We start from the raw sequence: 17,394 nt of genomic DNA on the forward strand, positions 1-17,394 counted from the left end.
ACCCATAAAACTCAATGAGAAGTGGAATATACCTTTTATTAGAGAGGTCTGTTGTGTTTTAGTTGCTGGGATGTTGAACTTGGTATGGCAAGAGACGTGCCTCAAGCAGGGTGGTTAGCAGGATGGAGAAGTGAAGCAGAAAGGTGTGTGTTTGTGCTGTAACAGCTTTAATGAGGAGCATATTACTTGTGCTTCTTGGCAGGAAACACACCTAGAGTGCTTCTTGGATCTCCTGAAATGCTAAACCCACCTGGCACATATTGGTGGGTGCTGCCTAACAGGCAGGTTACCTCGCAGCTGGCTACAGGGACTTTTGTATCTTGTGAAAACCTATTGTACCTCATCTTGGCTCAATTGTTCACAACACCAAAGCTCCTGGATCCTCTCTCTCCTTTGCAGAGGTCCTGCTGATAGGGCACATCCAGCCAGAGAGGCTACATGCTTAGCAAACAGCACAGGATCTGCTCTCAGCTCTTGGGCAGTGACACAGAAATAGCATTTAACAGCTTTAGGGTTTGTGTGTTGAGAGATTTTGGTGTTCTCTTGGCCTCTGCACAGCTCTGGGAAACTGAGTGGATTTGGGTGACTGTGTGTGCAGAGTTGATAGTTGTGAGTGGGTTTTGGAGACAGGCAAGGTCAGTGTGTCTGTGTCCTAGAGGGAGGTGAGTGCTGTTACACTCCCTTTCTGCTCCGTTTTGAGGCAAAGCAATGCCACTTCTGCTAATACAAGCTAAACATCAGTATATAAGATCTTTATGTGATTGTACCTGTCTTTCGTTTCAAATATTTTCCAGTGAAGTTACTAACTTGCAAATACCAACTGTTTTTTTTTCCCAATTGATAAACACTTAATTTGCTGTTCTTAGCACCTTTCAGTCAGGCAAATTTCACTGTCTCTTACTGCTACTTTTTCTGTATGTTGCAACCTTTGAAATGAAAAAATTGATGGCAAAATAGTCGTGACTCCAAATATTTACCTGCTCAAATGTGTGAAGTTTGAGTGCAGTCATTTGCCAGAGGTCATATTACTTACTATAAAAATAACAAAAACTTTCTCAAATCCTCTTTATTGTTTTGTTCTTTCAGAAGAATGGGAGAACCATTCTGTTCTTTGAAGGTGTAGGAGCCACTAAGTAAAATCAGGACTTGCTTTTTCATGTAAATGTCTCTGCTGTCCCGTGTAATCTGCACGCAGGGGGGGAGGCAAATCTCTTCAAAAGCATCTGGAGCTTTAGTGATTTCTTGTGTCCTGTTTTTTCCCCAAAGATCCAAGCCAAGAAGAAAGCTACTCCAGTGAAGTATGAAGTTGGGGATCTTGTTTGGGCCAAGTTCAGCAGACGCCCATGGTGGCCATGCACAATTTGTCGTGACCCAGTGCTGGACTGTCACTCAAAAATGAAAGGTACTGTATCTACTCAGACCACAAAGTGAAGGTGGTGTGTGTGGCAGGATGCTGCATTTTTTGATTTTAAAAGCATTTCTGGCCCTTGAAAGGTGTGAAGAAGTAGACTGCTATGGAAAACAAGACGTGGATCCATAAAGGAGAGCTAAATTAGGGAGGTGGCAGGAGTAACAGGGTGCTGGGGGTGGTGAAGTGGCACAGATAGCTGTTGGACATTGAGGCTTTTCTTCCCAGGGTGTAGGAAGGAGGAGTAGTTGAGCTAAGCTCAGCAGTGCAGAAGAAAGAGCAGCCTCTCAAAAAGTGATACAGAGAAAAAGGAGGTAGATCAGAGAGGTGCAACAGGTGAGGAAGCAGAGCTGGGAAGATTGGAGTGTGTGAGGACACAAAGGTTGGAGAGGCTGAGAAGTGGAGTGTGGAGTAGTGCAGTGTAGCTGTTGAATGCTTGAAGATGTGATGGGAGCATGTGCATGGAAGTGAAATTTTTGGGTCTTGCTTGGCACAAGAAAGCAAGGGGCTGTTGCTGGGGAAATTCTGGAGAAACTGAAAGATGGAGCCACATACATGAATGTTTAACATATAGTATAAGCGAGCTGAGTGTGAGGAGGAGAGATGGGGGAAATAGGACAGAGTTGTGTGTGCTTGACCACAGGAGAGAAGGGAAGGGAGAAGGTGTCTTACAAGCTCAAGACAGAGATAGGTGAGTGATGGGGAGAACAGAAGGGAAATGATGAATTGTTTGCTTTTAGGATCATACCAGATGCCATGGGGAGACTGCCACAAACACAAAGGCTTATTTGTTCCTGGTTTCCCTTATTGATTATTTTTGTTCTGTGGGCAACTGGAAACCCCTTGAGCTGGTTTCCTCTGCCACTGACAGCTCTAGACTGGTGAGGTTGCCACTCACTACTGTATTTCTCTCCAGGTTTTGTGGCCCTTGCCAGCCTATGGACAAGTGCTGGGTATGAGTGGAGTTCTTTTTGAGTGGCCATCAGCTCAGAGCCACTGGTGTTTCTCTAGAGACATGAAGTAGCTTTTCCTCCATGGTGCTCACATCATCCTCAAGCCTGATTGCTGAAGTCTTCTTTCTTCACCTCCCCCTTCATCCCTTGGGAGGCATTTATCCTGATTCTAGAGAATACTGTATGTGCTGTTTTAAATAGTCTCTTTCCAGCTCTCAAATTCCTGTCAAAGATGTTTCCAGAAGATATGCTGACATATATTCTCCCCTCACATCCCTCTTCATAAGTTTTGGGCAGGATTTAATGTATATAGCTGTCCAGTATTCCCCTCTCAGCCTGTGCATGAGGGTTTCTAATAAAGGAATTCTGCAGGGAGGAAATGTTCTGTTAGCAAATTCCAGGAAGGCCTGATCTCCAGCCACATGATGGACTCCCCCATCATTGTTTTATTTGTGTTCAAACCAATGGAGCTCAGGGGAAAATGATATTTTCCATTTGTGGCTGTATGTAATTGGCTTGTCTCCCCTTCCCAATGCCAAGGTGGCAAAGCAGGTGGATCTGAACTCTGGCAGTTTTTGGCAGGAAGAGGTGCTGGGCTCTTTGTGCATTGTAGGAAGCACAGTCCTGCCTTGGCTCTCCTGTTGCTAAGGGAGTGAGCCCTTCAAAACAAGGCAGGTTGCTTCAGCCTCATCACTTGTGCTGAAACCTCTTCTCTTGGATTTGAGGAATGGTGTTTAGTTTAAGGCAGTTTGCCTTTTCTCATCAAGCTCTTGCCTTGGAAGATTTTTGGAGCTGGAAGGTGTAGGCTCAATGGCTTGAGTCCCAGATCTGTGAATGGGGTGGATGATGCCTGTCATCTTTGCCCTTGGTTTGATGTTGTTCTGGCCATTGTTTGTCATCCTCTTGGTGGTCTTGGTTAGAATCTTAATTTGAGCATTACTTGAGGCCAGGCTGCCGCACTGTGGTGGCACTCCTGGAAGAGGCAACACAAACCAAATGGGCTGGAATTGTAGTCTGCCTGTTCAGAAGGTGAAGGTGTTTCCAGGAGAAGGTTAATACATTGCAGCAAACTGCTGGGAGAAGTTTATATCCCTTGTTTTCAAGTCTTGTTTGCTCTATTCTCATACTTGTGACCTGTCCTTTTTAACCAGCACACCCAGTACTGATTCAATTCTTACTTGTACCATGTATGTTCAACATTCTTGCACAGAAAGTACCTTTAAATATGCACCTTTAAGGGCACCTTTGAGTGTGCCCTTGTGATTGAGTTTCTCCTCTTGCTCTGCACCTCTGTGCCTGAAGTATGGAGAGACTAGTTGCAACTAATATTGTGTCATGTTGCAGCTAATCTTTTCAGTGTGTGTGCATGTGTTTGCTTAAATGCTGCTGTTAATGTTTTGTGTCCTAAATAAGAGTTTGTTTGGTGTTAAAACCTTGAACAAGATGGGATATATTGTGATGGGGGAGACTCAACCTGTGTGAGTAAATCCTATCCAGAAAGATCTCAGTTTTGGGTGTTGCCGTTACCCATGTGTTTTCCCAACGGTCAAGAGCTCTGGCCTGTTTAATCATTAATCAGGGAGTAGCAGAAAATAAAAGTTCTGCCTGGTATGTTGTGTCTCTTAAGGAAAAAATATTTAGATATTTTTGCCTGGTTTTTTTTTGTTTTTTTTTTTTTGCAAACAATTTGTGCTCTAGGAAGATGACCAATCATAGGCCTGTTAATCAATTGTTTGTGAAGAAAAAAGCCAAAACAACTTTAAAATAGAGAGTAGCAAAGTAGAATATAGACAGCAGCAATCAAATCTCCCATAGTTCCGAGTAGAAATCCCCAGAACTGGCATTTATGTGGGAATGGTGTCAAGCAAAATGTAGCTGAAAATTACCTGTCAAATTGTTACCGCTTTCTGTGTCTCTTTTTATGTCTTTTTTCTGTTACATATAAGGGGTTAATTCTGTTAAATTTCTCAAAATAGTTTCCAATCAGAGACCATACCGAGAGTACTATGTGGATGCCTTAGGAGAACCTTCAGAGAAAACCTGGGTTGCTGGGAAAGCTATTGTCCTCTTTGAAGGGAAACATCAGTTTGAAGAGCTGCCTGTTCTTCGGAGAAGAGGAAAGCAAAAGGAGAAAGGCTACAAACATAAGGTGAAAGATCTGTTTTCTGTAATACGTTTTTATTTCTTTGAATCTGCACAGTACAAAATACTTCTTTATGCCTGGAATCATACTTTTGACAGCTAATGTGAGACTGCAGCAAGGCAGCCAGGAGAGGGATTCTTTGTGTCCTTACAGCGGCATAGTTTATAAACTGCCAGGAGTTTCCAGGCTCCCTGCTATGCTGGGGTGTGGCCTGCTGCTTCTATGGCCCTGGACAGCTCTGGGAGGCAGAGGAATCAGGACTCTGTTGGTCTGGGATCTGTTCAGCGACACAGCCCTCCCCTGATGTGGATTGCAGCACTGCTAAAAAACTTCTATGCTTTCTGGCAGCCTCCTTTGGCTGATCTGAATCAGAGGTGGAGTTGCACGCTTCACTAGATGACTGGCTGAGATAAAGCAGTGGGGTTTTTAGCACTGCTTCAGTAATTCTCTTTATAGAAACCTGTTAGGACTTATAATTTGACTTGGAAAATGCTTTGTCAGTGAGCCTGTGGGAATGAGTTTTGTGGCTCATCGCACCATCTCCGTTTCCAAACATAACAGCCCTGAGCAGTTGTAGCCAGTTAATGTAATGTGACACAGGGGTCTGGTCTATGTCTTCAGGAAGGTGACTGCAGAAATTAACTCGTTAGAATTGCTGAAGTGAAGAACTACAGAGGCTACTGTGTTACTGTAAGAGAGCAAATAGTTACACTAGGCAATGGTATCTGGCTTTTATTTTTCTCCTATTCTAACGCTTTATAACCTTTGTTAGTGCAGAACCATCAGACCGAGTTTGCTCTTGCCAGATGTGAGTCCCTGGGGGCAATGGCCTCATTTGGTTTTCCTTTTCCAAGGGCATGTTCAGTATCTTCTTTAAGGACTTCCATCCTTGTGGTCCCAGCCCTCCAACAACTAGTGACGTGCTCCCAAGTAACTTCTCTGGTCCTAGAAGTGCTGCGTTTTTGGTATCTCATTCTGTATGTAAATGGAGTGCCAGCATGCCTGCAGCAGAGGGATTCAAATTGTTGCTCACATAAATGTCCAGGTTTGCACCCCTGGAAGCCAAAATTGATGCAAAGCAGAGTATTTGGCTGGATTGCTATCAGGCTTCATAAAACTTCTTGAGTCTGCTGATATGAGACTTTGTTGGTTTGGGTTTTTCTTTAAAAGAAAAGTATCAGCAGTATGAGTTGTTCCTCCTGCCTTGGAATTGGCTTTGATTTTAGGAGTAGTTGTGAAGCCTTGGATTTGCTGTTGTGCAGCCAAAAACTACACATGCAGATAAGAAACAAGTTTCTTGTTGATTTTGAGTATTAGCAGAGGTTCCTGTTAAGTATGCAGAGAGCTTTCTGTTTTTTCTAAAGGTACAGAGTTAAAACTGGGAGACTTCTCAGGAGTGGACATTGTGAACTTGATAGAGCACATCTTAGATGTGTGTGGATCTCATGTTTGTCCCACAGTGAGTTGATGGAGAGGGCAGATCATGCTCTGAATTCAAGGGATGCAGGAAGAATCAACAATGAACACAGCAAACAGATCTGCTCAGATATTTTGAGGAAAACAATGCTGCATTTGCCTTGAGAGGCTTGCTGGCTGTTGCTTTGCATTTCTGTGCCAGGGATCCATACCATATGCATTTCCCTTTACAGGCTCTTGTGTTCAGGATGTGTTGGGATGCCAAGAGATTTGGTTCCTTGGAGACCCCTACTTGCAGGGTCCTTTTTACTGGGAATGCCCAGGGCTCAGCAGTAATGCAGGGTGCTTACCCAGGAGCAGTACTTCCTGTGTCTGCCAGACACAGTCTCAGGGAATCCATGTGATTGTCTTAAAGATGCGAAATGCAGGAATGTCACTGTGTTTTTTTCCTTGCGTTCCTCGCTCTTACCTCGTTCGTTACCTACTCAAATTTTGTTGTTTTTTTTTTTGATCTCCAACTTTTAAGGTTCCTCAAAGATTTATGGCTAAATGGGAAGTCAGCGTTGGACAGGCAGAAGACATTCTTCTCGGGGGGTCAGAGGATCAGAAGTGCAGCCAGAACTCTAGTGAGCCGGACAGCGAGAAGGACGTGCAGTTGGAATACTACACCAATGGCCCTGGAGCAGAAAGGGACACACAGCTGAACGGCTGCTTTAAATCCTTTGACTCCAGACACGCGGCCAGTGAAAAAGGAAAATTGCACATCAAGCCACACATGAAAAAAACCTCTGAAAGCAGAAAAAGGACTAAAGTAAAAAAGAGTGGCGCAAGAGGGGAAGCATCGAGGGGAGAAATCAAAGACAAAACGCCAGAGAGCATAGTTAGAAACGTGATTGTTGGGGACCTACCAGAGAAACACGCGTCTCACGAGCTTCGCCGCATTGCCAACAGCCTGACAGCATCCAGTAGCACCAGGGAAAACCATTTGCTTTCCTCCTTTGGAGAAAGACGCTTCGAAAAGACACCTTTGAAACCGGACTATGAGAATCGTAAAAGTGATGCTCTGAAAAACACCCTCCAAGGGGATTTGTTTTCCAACCCGTCTTTTGAGAGAGAGAAGAGTTCCCTGGGCATTTTATGCAGCTCCAAGTTACAAATACACTATTCTGCGTCCGATGCTGATGTTGAGAAAAAACAAACTGAATCAGATTCATCCTCTTCCCTCTCTGATGGTGCGAACAGTGATGTAGATACCATGGACCAAAGTTCAGAGAGAGCATCTAGTGCTCTTGAAGTTAGTGATTCTTCAGATAAGGTGGAGAAGGAATTTCCTATGACGTCAAGTGGAAACATTAAACTTTCCACGTATCTTTCTCAGAAGAGCAGCAGAAGGGCCAGGAAGAAGTCCTACAGAGATCGCAAACCTCTGGGAGGTTCAGTAACCAACAGACTTGATGCTGAATTTGCGGATGGGGAGCTTGAAGTAGGTTTCTCTGATGCTGAGATGTCATTGACACCTCTCGAGTGCTCTTCAGATGTGAGAAATGACAATCTTTCCCTAGCAAACAAGCACACTACCCCCCAAAGTGTTTCCAAAGACAGCTCCTGGCCTGCTGTTACAAATCAAGCAATCTTGAAATCGAAAAGCGTGAAATTACCCCGAATCAGGAGTATAAAATGCAAACATAAAGAAAAGGTTGCTGGGTTGGAGTCTTCTCTTGCAGAAGAGGAGGGTAGTGTGAATCACTGCTCTTCAGATACCAAAGGTTTCTCTGGCCTTCAGAGAGATTCTCTTCAGAGAAGTGGAAAAGTTGATGGTCAGAAACTGTTAAACAACACGCATGAGAAACCCAGGGATTCTGCTGAAATCGAAACGGCTGTGGTGAAGCATGTTCTGTCAGAGCTGAAGGAACTGTCATATCGGTCCATGAATGAGGATGCCAGTGACTCTGGCACTCCAAAGGCCACAGTACCTTTACTTTTCCCTTCTGCCTCTGGTCATGGTCGTTTGCCTATTGAACCAGATTACAAATTCAGCACCTTGTTAATGATGTTGAAGGATATGCATGACAGTAAGACAAAAGAGCAGCAACTGATGACTGGTCAAAATATAGTCCCATTTCGAAATACCAGCACAGGTGATGGTTCTGGAAGCAATTCTGCAAGTGGTCTCAAGTCTTTGTCTATTGTAGGTCCCCCATATAAAATAGAAAAAAATGGAGATTGTGTCCAGGAAACAGTAACTCCAAACTCCGTTATAAGCAACTCCTCATTTTCACTCAGTCCTCCAACCAAGTTGACAGGGATTGGTGCTAGTAAAAGGGAGCCTGCGAGTGCTGCTGTTTCTGGGACAAATGGCACAAATTGCATGTCCAAACGCAACTGTTCAAAATCTAAGCAGTCATCAAAGCTTGGAGATAAAACAGTTTCAAACAGAAAAGACTTAAAACCAGGAGGGCCAAGTAAGTTGCTAAGTCGGTTATCCAGAGATTCAGGAGAACGTACATTCCGTGTTCACGGTTCGGTTACCAGTCCTCTAGGGAATGAGGCAGAAGATACTGAGAGGAAAGAGTGTATTGATTTAACAGAGCTATCAACTGATGAAGATTCTGCTTGTTTATCTGATGACAATTTAGGTCATATTGGAAGGAGACCTGAAGCTGGTAGAAATAAAGAGAGCTGCAATTCTGCTGAAAATGGGGAGAGTCCAGACTTGGATTCAGAGGCAAATAGTGAGAGCTCTCTTGGTGATGAGTCTAATGATACAAATCACGTAGCACCCAAAAAGCGATGGCAGCGTTTTAACCAAAGCAGTGCTAGATCTAATAAGCACATCAGTAGATCTAGGGAACAAGGAAACTTGGAGAGTGCCTTTGGCCTGAATTCTCGTGGCTTTTCACTGAAGGGAAATGAGTGCTTGGGACGTAGGCATTCCCCTCATGCAAAGGTGCTTGAGGGAGACCTGGCAGTTCAGGACTCTGAGAATCGTTTAGACTTAGTTGATAAACGTTTGAATGTATGTGGTAAGCCAAACACCAGTGTGATGGACTCAGAAACAGAGCTTGGCAACTTTGCTCCCCAGTCTGAATTCTCTGCACAAGGTAAGGGAGCTGGACTTGCGCCAGAGTGTGTATTTGTATACATTTTACACTTTTTTATTTAAAGGATAAGCTACAGAACTTGTGGCTGGCTACAATGTGAAGATATGTACGTCTGAGCAGAAGAAAGTGTGGGACCTTGGTATGAGTTCTCTATAGGCATGGAGAACAAAGGAGGCACAGTAATTATGAGCTTGTGCTCAGGTTATTGGTCAGAAAATCTTGATTATATTAAAAATCATTAGTTCTTCCACATTGAAGGTAAAACAAGAATCCTTCTGAGCCTGGCATTTATTTCAAAACTTTGACCTTCATAGTGTGTTCCTTAGAGCCAGAAGCTTGATGTTAGTGGGGTAGGTCAGTGCTAGAAAGTTGTGGGAAACCAAGCCTCAGTGGCTGCTCTGTTTTTTATCTTTTGTAGTGCTATTTGACATAGTTTGTCTTTGGTTCTGTAGGATTTCCTCAAGATGATATGTTGGGAGTTTTTTGGGTGTTAGTGTGGAATTTTATTAGCTGTCATAATGAATTGTGGAGCCCCACAGATTTCCTAATTTACAGTTCTGGTGTGGCTGCCTGTTGGGTGAAAGAGAGAACAGAAGAGAGGGAGGCTGCCAGCGAGGCTGGGCTGGAGGTGGGTCTGGAATATGGCAGACAGAAGTAAGGCAGCAGTATTGGAAGGGAAATGACCTAGGAAGGAGGAGGCTTCTGAGGACCGAAAAGTCAGACAGCCCTGCCTCTCCCACAGAGGTGGGGACATTTGGTTAAAGCCAAAGGAAAAAATAAAAGGGTGTGTGTGGAAGGAATAGGGCAAACAGAATCATATTCAACGTGTACCATCCTCAGGCTTCTGCAGGGAATCTGGGAAACACACCTTAATAAAAGCAATAAAATTAAGTTTTTTGCATAGGTTTCACCAAACTAAATTGCTGTAATCTAATTGCGATATCATAAAATAACTCATCGGAATTTTAAGCCTGCGTGCATTCCGTCACTTATGTGTTCCCTCGGTGCACATTTTGATGTGTGTATTTTGCTTTTTGTGGTTGCTCGGGGCTGCCTGCACTGCTGTTTCGGTTGTGGCAAAGGCAGCGCTTGACTTGGTGGTTGTGGGACCTGCCCAAGGCAAGTTGCAGCAGGCACAGAAAACAAGCCTATAGGGTGTTACACATGGGGTAAAAGTTCTGGTTTTAAGTCATGACCAGCTTAATCATTCACTGACTGCTCTGGCTGTATCTGTGTGTTTTTGAGGACTGAAGTCTCTATAGAGCAGGTAGGGGATGCCCGTTCTGTGCTGTGGGTTCCTCCTTCACACTGAAATCCAGACAGGGTCTTACAGCTTCATGATGATTTTGCAGTTTAAGCATCCCTGCAATGATGCTGTGTGAGGTAAAGTCTGCAGAGAGAGCTAGAGAAGAGGAGGTGCTGAGAAGCAGTAAAATTAGGAGGGTAGTGGCAGAGGAAGGCTGTGGGCTCCAGGTGAGGTGGCAGTAGTGGAGTGTACGTGGTCCTGGTGCTGCACACAGGGTTGCAGCAGCAGCAGTCAGGACCTGGGTTTGCTTGCAAAAGTGCCAGATCAGCAACTGCAGTGTAAACAAATTCCCCTGGTCTAAACAGCACATGAGGTTTGTGCACACCCACCCCCTTTTCTACAGATGTGCGATGGGGAGGCACAGGCGCTGCTGTCTGTGCTGCTGTAACATTCCCAGTGCTGGAGGGACTGAGTAAACCTCTAATGCTGCGAAAAGACCATTCCTTTATGTGGGGCAAGGCCTAGAAAGTAGAGAAACTGATGCTGGAAGCTGGACTGACTGGAGTGCTTTGAGATGTGACCCACCCTTGCCCACAGCAGGGAGAGTTTCAGCGTAAGAAATCACAACAGATTGCAGTCAAAACTGTGCCATTTCCACTAAGCCCAAACTACATAAAGTCTTCATCATAGTTAAATGGCAGCATCAGGCATAATTTTGTTACAGACCCTGTACAGTGATCTAGAGCAAATAAGGCAAAAGTGAAGATTGGTAGAATTGGCTGATGTAAACCAATTTTATAAATAATGGTTTCATCAGGTATTTCATCAGGTGATATGCCCCTGCCAGTCAGACTGCATTTGGGATTCTTGTACAGGATTCCCTTTGGGAACAAAAAGCAGTTAAGTCAGCCCTTCTTGGCACAGTGTTGTGTACTCCACTGCATGGCTTTGGGGCTCTAAATAGTTGCCTGGTGAGGATACTCATCCCATAACTGGTTATGTGCTGAAATGTGTGTTTCACTCAGACACCTGTGCAGAGTGTTAATAGAGGCTGAAAATAGCTGTGTTTGAGAAAGTTGTTTCTTTCTTCTCTTTTAGCCAAGTTTGACATTTTCATGCTTGTTTAACCACAAAGCCACAATAAAATGTAGCAGTCTTGTCCAACATCCCTGTTCTGAAGCATTGCATTGGAATGCTTTGTTATAAAATGCTTCCGTTTTAAAGAAGAAAAAGCCACCTTGTACAAGTGAAATGAAGCAAAGAGAATATTTACTGTTTGTTCCAAAACTTCCAGAAGACCACAGATACTTTCATGACTAGGGGAAATGTTTGGGCAGTATTATTTAATGATTTTGAAAGCTGAAAAAAAGAGAAAAGTCAGAGGTATTCTGGGAAATGAGAGAAAGACATAAATGTGCATCACCTTGCTTTTGCAGCTTGCTGAGAAGAGATGTTACAAAGTGTCAGGGTTCAGTTTTTTGGAGCTTGCCATGCGTTGAGGTGCTGAGGTGTGGTGTAGCATGGGTGGTTAGGGTTGTGGTGAGGAAACACCTTTTACCTTGCAGTGGTACCAAGTTGTGCAAACACAAGGAGTGTCACAGTCACTGGCTCCCTGATCTCATTGTGGAACAAACAAAGCAATAAATGGGCTCACAGTAGCAGATGGGGAATTTGTAGTATATTAAAAAATGCCAGGGAGGAGGGGAAGGAAGGAATTAAGTTTACGTGTTAAGTGAAACTGGTGACTGAACAGTGTTACGGGAAAACAGTGTTTTCCTGTGCCCCTGCACTAAAACCAAAAGAGTTCAGGTAAACAGCAAAAGAGTAATGACTTGCTAATGGCCTTTGGTTCTTGTAAAAGTACTGCAGGAAAGTTAGATGTAGCTTGTAGGGACATGTTGGGTGAAATTTCAGGAGCCTCTCCATCTAATGTATTTTGATTTCTTACCTGAACTGCTTAAAGTCCATAAAAAAATCCCCCCTGCTAAGTTGGAATTATGGAAAATAGGAAACTCAAAAATTCTAAGGCTGTCTCAAAGAGAAAGGAATTATCAGCTTTTCCCACATGGAACCTCTGGAAGAGAAGGCAGGAACAGCTGTTACCCACAGGTGATGAGGACAGTTTTGTCTTGCGATCACCTCAGAAACACAGTCTTGAAGCTGCTTTCCTTTTTCTTAGCACATTCAGAGAGGAAGCGCCTTAGAAAGCCGAGTAAACGGCTTCTGGAATATGCAGAAGAATATGATCACTTGTTTGCACCCAAGAAAAAATCAAAGAAGGGCCAAGAGCAATCACAAAAGGTGGGTGAAGGCCAATGTTCTCTTTGTGGTTACTACTCTGGGGTTCTGGTCTGTATATGTTTGTGCTCCTGATTGCTGAGTGTTCTTGCTGTGTGCAGTGCCATGCAGGATGAATGTTTTCACCAACATATTTCACCATGCCAGGTGAATTCTGTGGCGAGGTCTGAATTTGAAGGAGGCCTTCCTGCACAATGCAGTCCTGACAGAGATACCCAGCGGGGGCCAAGTTCTTTGGTTTCAACTCCATCTTCAACCAAAGAGTCCCCTCCCGTCCTTGAAGCACAGTGTTCCTTCTCAGAACTAGGATCCCGCTCCACTGATCCCCCTAACCAAGTATCAGGAGGACCTTCAGATATTCCAGAGGTGGTGGTGCTGTCTTCCTCAGATGCTTCTGAAGTTTCTGCTTCTCCAGATACGGAAGAGGGATTCCTGAAATCGGGTAAGTGGCAGGTTGTGTCATGCTGGTTTTGTAAGTGAAAGTGACACAAGTTCAGTGGAAAAAAAATGCTTGGGGCAGCATGAAAAGGTCGGTGGCTGTTGATCTGTTTGTTCTTTCTTTCCTTCACTCACTGTTACTGGTGTTGAGAAGGGAGAGAAGGCAGGTGCAAGGGTGTCCAGTGACATGGTGCTCTTGGCTTTCTGTAGAGTGTGGTGGTCCTCTCTGAGTCCTGGCACACAATGCCCCTTTGTCCAAATGAAGAAGCCCACATCTCCTTCGCTGAGTCCTTGCTGTCTGTGCTTCCGAACAGTGGCATTCCTTCAGCTTGACAGTCTCTTGCTGTTGTTAAACCCCTTTGGATGAACATTGCTGTGCACTGCTGAGCTTTACACAAAGTCTAAGTTGCATTGCTCGTGGAGTGATCTTTTGCTCTCCTAGTGAGCTTAGGGAGCTGTAGCATTAAGTTCCCTCTGGAAGAACTTTTTCTTAGGAGGCTCTAAGCATCTGTAGAGGTTTTTGGAGACGTGTGTGAGCAGCAAGCCAGGACCTTGGCTTTCAGTGAGGCACAGTGTAGAAAGACTCTGGTCTGAGAGTCCTTTTCCCTTTCCAGCAGTGTCAGTCTCAGGGTCTCTTTTCAGTATGTTTATTCTCTGATAGCATCTAAGACATGTCCAGAATTAAAGCCCTGGTGTTCTGGCTGTGCTAGCTTGGAGGGAACATTGTTCCTGTCCTAAAGGGCTTGTGGTCAAAAAAAAAATAAACCAAGCAGGCAGAATTGTGGTCACTGGGAGGTCAGATAGCCTGTCATAGGTGAGGGAAGAGGGATTGCCTCTGGAGACTTGTGGATGTCATAAGTGGAAAGTTTGAGAGGATTAAAGGAGGAGAAATTGAACCCAAGACTGATGTGAACCCAAGATTGGAGATGGAGGAGAGCAGTACAGGCTGCAGCAGTGAGAGCACATGTTCAGTCTGCAGAGGTTATATAGCTCTTTCTCCACACCTCTTGCTGAAGCACAGAGTGGGCAACGGCTGGTCTTGAGGGCTAGGAGTGTGATGGATGAGCTGTGCCTACAGAGGTGTCACAGGGCACAGCTGAGGCTGTCGAAGCCAGCGGATGAATGGGGTGGGATGGGTAACAGGCTGTGCCTGTGGTAGGTCTGCACTCAGCATCAGCATTTCCTGGTTCTGAGTTTATACTGTTGCCAAAATGAGAATGAATGAGCCCAAGTCTAGCAACTTGCTACTTCCCGAGGCCCAGCACAAAGCTTGAGTAGGAAATAGTGCAGGTTACACCTTTGGGGTGTCTTTTCTCAAGTAGGTTTAACCAGGATTGTGATCTTCAGCTTGTTTACTACAGCAGCATGAGTGCTGGTGTAACTGGTGTGGGAGTGGAGGCAGGGCTGTTTCGATGGTAGGACTGGCTTATGCAGATCAAAGTGTTTGGGAAATTATGATCTGAATTGTGCTGCCAGCATGTGTTACCTGCTGGCAGTGAGTTCACAGTCTCTCTTTGGTAGGTGGATTTTTATATTATATATTGAGGTGAGCCTGAAGGTCATGGCAGACTGAGGTCTGTTTTTGTTGAAGTTGTACAGAAGTAGATAATTGGCATCTCTGCCCTGGGAGCTTATGATCCCAAAGACAGGGTGAAGCAGGTAGTTTTGAACTGTTGGATGATATTTACTTAATAGTCTTAATCTGATTGAAGACAAGAAAAACCCCTGTTTATCTGATGTGAAGGATTTCATTGCAGGGAACTTCGAAAGCAAGCGTCAAAGGAAGCCCACTAAAAAGCTCTTGGAATCCAATGACTTGGACACTGCCTTTATGCCAAAGAAGGAGGAGTGGACTCCCCAAAAGAAGGTACTTTCTTTCCAGCTCTTTTGAAAACCGGATAGAAAACAAGCCTAGACAGCAGATCCTGCTGAACAAGACACAGTGCAATGGGATGTGGGTTTTTATTGGCTGTGGCCCAGGAACAAAGGTCCACCCATCCCAAAGGTGCTGGTTGCTGTGTTATGAGGAAATAATCTGTGGTTCTCCACCCCTCCCCACTTGTAATGGGGATTGGATAGTTTTGGCTTAAAATCGCCTTTTTTATTGATCTGTATGGAAAAGGAGTCATCTGGATGCTGGCTGGGAAGGTATGAGCAGAAATATTCTGTGCAGAGGCTGTCACGTTGCAATGTAGCTTGAACTTGAACCTAAGGCTTTGTCATTTTCCATCAGATTTCTTCTGAGCAGTGTTTCCTTTGTTATCTTCCCAAGTGAGCTGGTGAATGCATATAAGTGCAGGACTTGTAGCAGGATGGAGGCTTGAGGTGAATCACATGTAGGATACAGTGCTTGGTTCAGATTTTTAAAGAAAATGCAGCCCTTCTCCACTAAATACTCGATACTCAGTGGCATGGTTTGGAAAAAAGCAACTTGTATTTATTTCAGGTGGTGTACCTGCACAAGACTTGTTGCCAATGTTCCTAAAGTTGAGTAATGGCACTTCTTTTTTTAATTTTTTTTGTTGTTTCTCTATGAGGCACAGTCTTAGTATAGTTATCGCTATTGCAGTAATGCAGAGGCCAGTGTATTTCAGTCTTAAGGTCTGTAAAAGTGTAAACCCAGAAGAGAGTGCCTTTTCCCAGCACTTTGGAGTATTAGCAGCCTTTTTGGGAGAGCACAGGAAACAGTGAATGGTGCTGATGAGCACAAGTCACATCAGACTTCGCATTCCTCCCTTCCCAGAGGCAGACTTCTACATGTGTGATTTATCACACACACAAACCAAGTGTTTTCTTGTATAATCTCTAATGACTGATGAATTCATGACCTGGATGGTAAATTAGGTGTTGCAGTCATTCCAAAAGGTTGTATGGCTGAGGAGTGTGTGGCTCTGTTTTCATCTGGTGACTTAACTCTCTCTCCTGTGTGTTTGTAGGGTACTGGCCCTTCAGAGAGTGACAGCTCTGAGCTCTACTCACCAGCCCACTTCCAGGACCTAGGGGAAGGTAAGTGAAGGCAGGGACAATAGGGTAGACTGGTGACATTTGAATCAGTGCCTGTGGCACCGTGTATATGTGTGTAAGGGCTTGGTGTTCTGGGTTCAGCAGCCCAGCAAAAGTTGATTAAACCAATATGAATTGGTGGTTCTCTGACTGCAGGGCACAGAGCCAAGTGCCCGGAGGCTGGTGTTGCCCCAGCCCTTAGGCCCTCAAAGGATACAGGACACAGCCTGAGGCTCTTAGGCTGTAGATCTTGCTGGTGTCACCAGTAGCAAGGGAATTATTTCTGCATTTTCCTTGAATGGTCTTTCTGTTGCATCCCAGCTTCTGAAAAGCTCTTGGAGAAACAGCGAAAGCGGAAGAGACAGCGCCATACCACTACTGCAGTCCATTCCAAGAAGGAGAAAAATGAGGAGGGGCTGGGGGAGACCCCACACTCTGAGGTATTGTTGGGTCTTCTTACATGCTCCCATCCCTGTAACTGAGTGTCTGCTACTTCCCAGAGCACTTGGCAGAGCCTAAGCGAGGGGCATCTTTTTTTTTGGCCTGTTCTGAACTCGTGGAACCAGGTTTTGCCTGGCATCTTGCTTTGCACCTCAGAAAATCAAACTGCTGTAAAAAGTCTTCTCTGGGGGTGGGAATCTTACCTTTTCACACACCAGTATGAAGCATAAGCACTAGACTGGATTTCAGCCCCTTCTCTTCTGCTTGCACCTGCACACCAGGGTGAGCCAAGAATCCTGCTGGGGGGGACTGTCTGTGACTGCTCACAAGAGCCTCTGATTGTATTCTGCCATCCAGCAGAACGGGATAACTGGGGCAAGTCCCTCCATATCATCAGGGTCAGCGTAGAAATATCTCTGACAAGCACATTTTGCCTTTTAGGAATGAGCCAGTTATCAGCAAGTGTAGGGGAAGCAAGACTTCCTGGGAGAGGCAGGACACCTCTAGGCCTCTCGCCATCGCCTCTCACTTCCAGTGGCCCAGGTTCAGCAGCAGGCAGGATAGTCAGTATGTATTTCAGGAGCCAATTATAGACATACATTGTTATATTTGTTGTTTTTACACAGCTTCCAGGTGAGCACAAAGTTCACACCACCTTGAACAGTTCTGGCTGTCCTACTACATTTTGGAAAGGGCACTTCTGATAAGGTTGATAAATTGGGGTAAGACCCCTTGCCCATGTAAGCCTTCCTGTGCTGGTGTTAGTGTTCTTTCTGAGGGATGCTCAGCTGGAATAATGTTTTAAAACAGCCTGCACAAATACCTTTGCCAGTGCTGGGCAGGGGCAGTTAACACTGGGTCTGCTGTACCCACTAAGAGACAGCAAATTCTCTGTGAAAAGAGGGGCAGTTCAGAGCAGCAAAGATCTAGGCTATGGCTCTGGATCT

General features: G+C 44.8%; 1 protein-coding gene across 3 annotated transcripts in view; it reads left to right on the plus strand.

Moving 5' to 3' along the window:
• The window catches only part of NSD1 (nuclear receptor binding SET domain protein 1), a 60,325-nt gene that overhangs the window by 14,878 nt on the left and 28,053 nt on the right, over window positions 1-17,394 (plus strand). For 2 of the 3 annotated variants that reach the window (XM_085073917.1, XM_085073915.1), the window contains exons 3-10: window positions 1,267-1,402; window positions 4,338-4,510; window positions 6,447-9,021; window positions 12,447-12,568; window positions 12,713-13,007; window positions 14,761-14,870; window positions 15,940-16,009; window positions 16,328-16,446. In XM_085073917.1, the coding sequence (XP_084930043.1) occupies window positions 1,267-1,402; window positions 4,338-4,510; window positions 6,447-9,021; window positions 12,447-12,568; window positions 12,713-13,007; window positions 14,761-14,870; window positions 15,940-16,009; window positions 16,328-16,446 (3,600 nt within the window). The remainder of the gene's footprint in view (window positions 1-1,266; window positions 1,403-4,337; window positions 4,511-6,446; window positions 9,022-12,446; window positions 12,569-12,712; window positions 13,008-14,760; window positions 14,871-15,939; window positions 16,010-16,327; window positions 16,447-17,394) is intronic. The other variant, XM_085073916.1, reaches the window with a different exon arrangement.

Source organism: Lichenostomus cassidix, chromosome 13 (assembly GCF_008360975.1).
Source record: "Lichenostomus cassidix isolate B80296 chromosome 13, HeHo_3.0, whole genome shotgun sequence".
NCBI classification, from domain to species: domain Eukaryota; kingdom Metazoa; phylum Chordata; class Aves; order Passeriformes; family Meliphagidae; genus Lichenostomus; species Lichenostomus cassidix.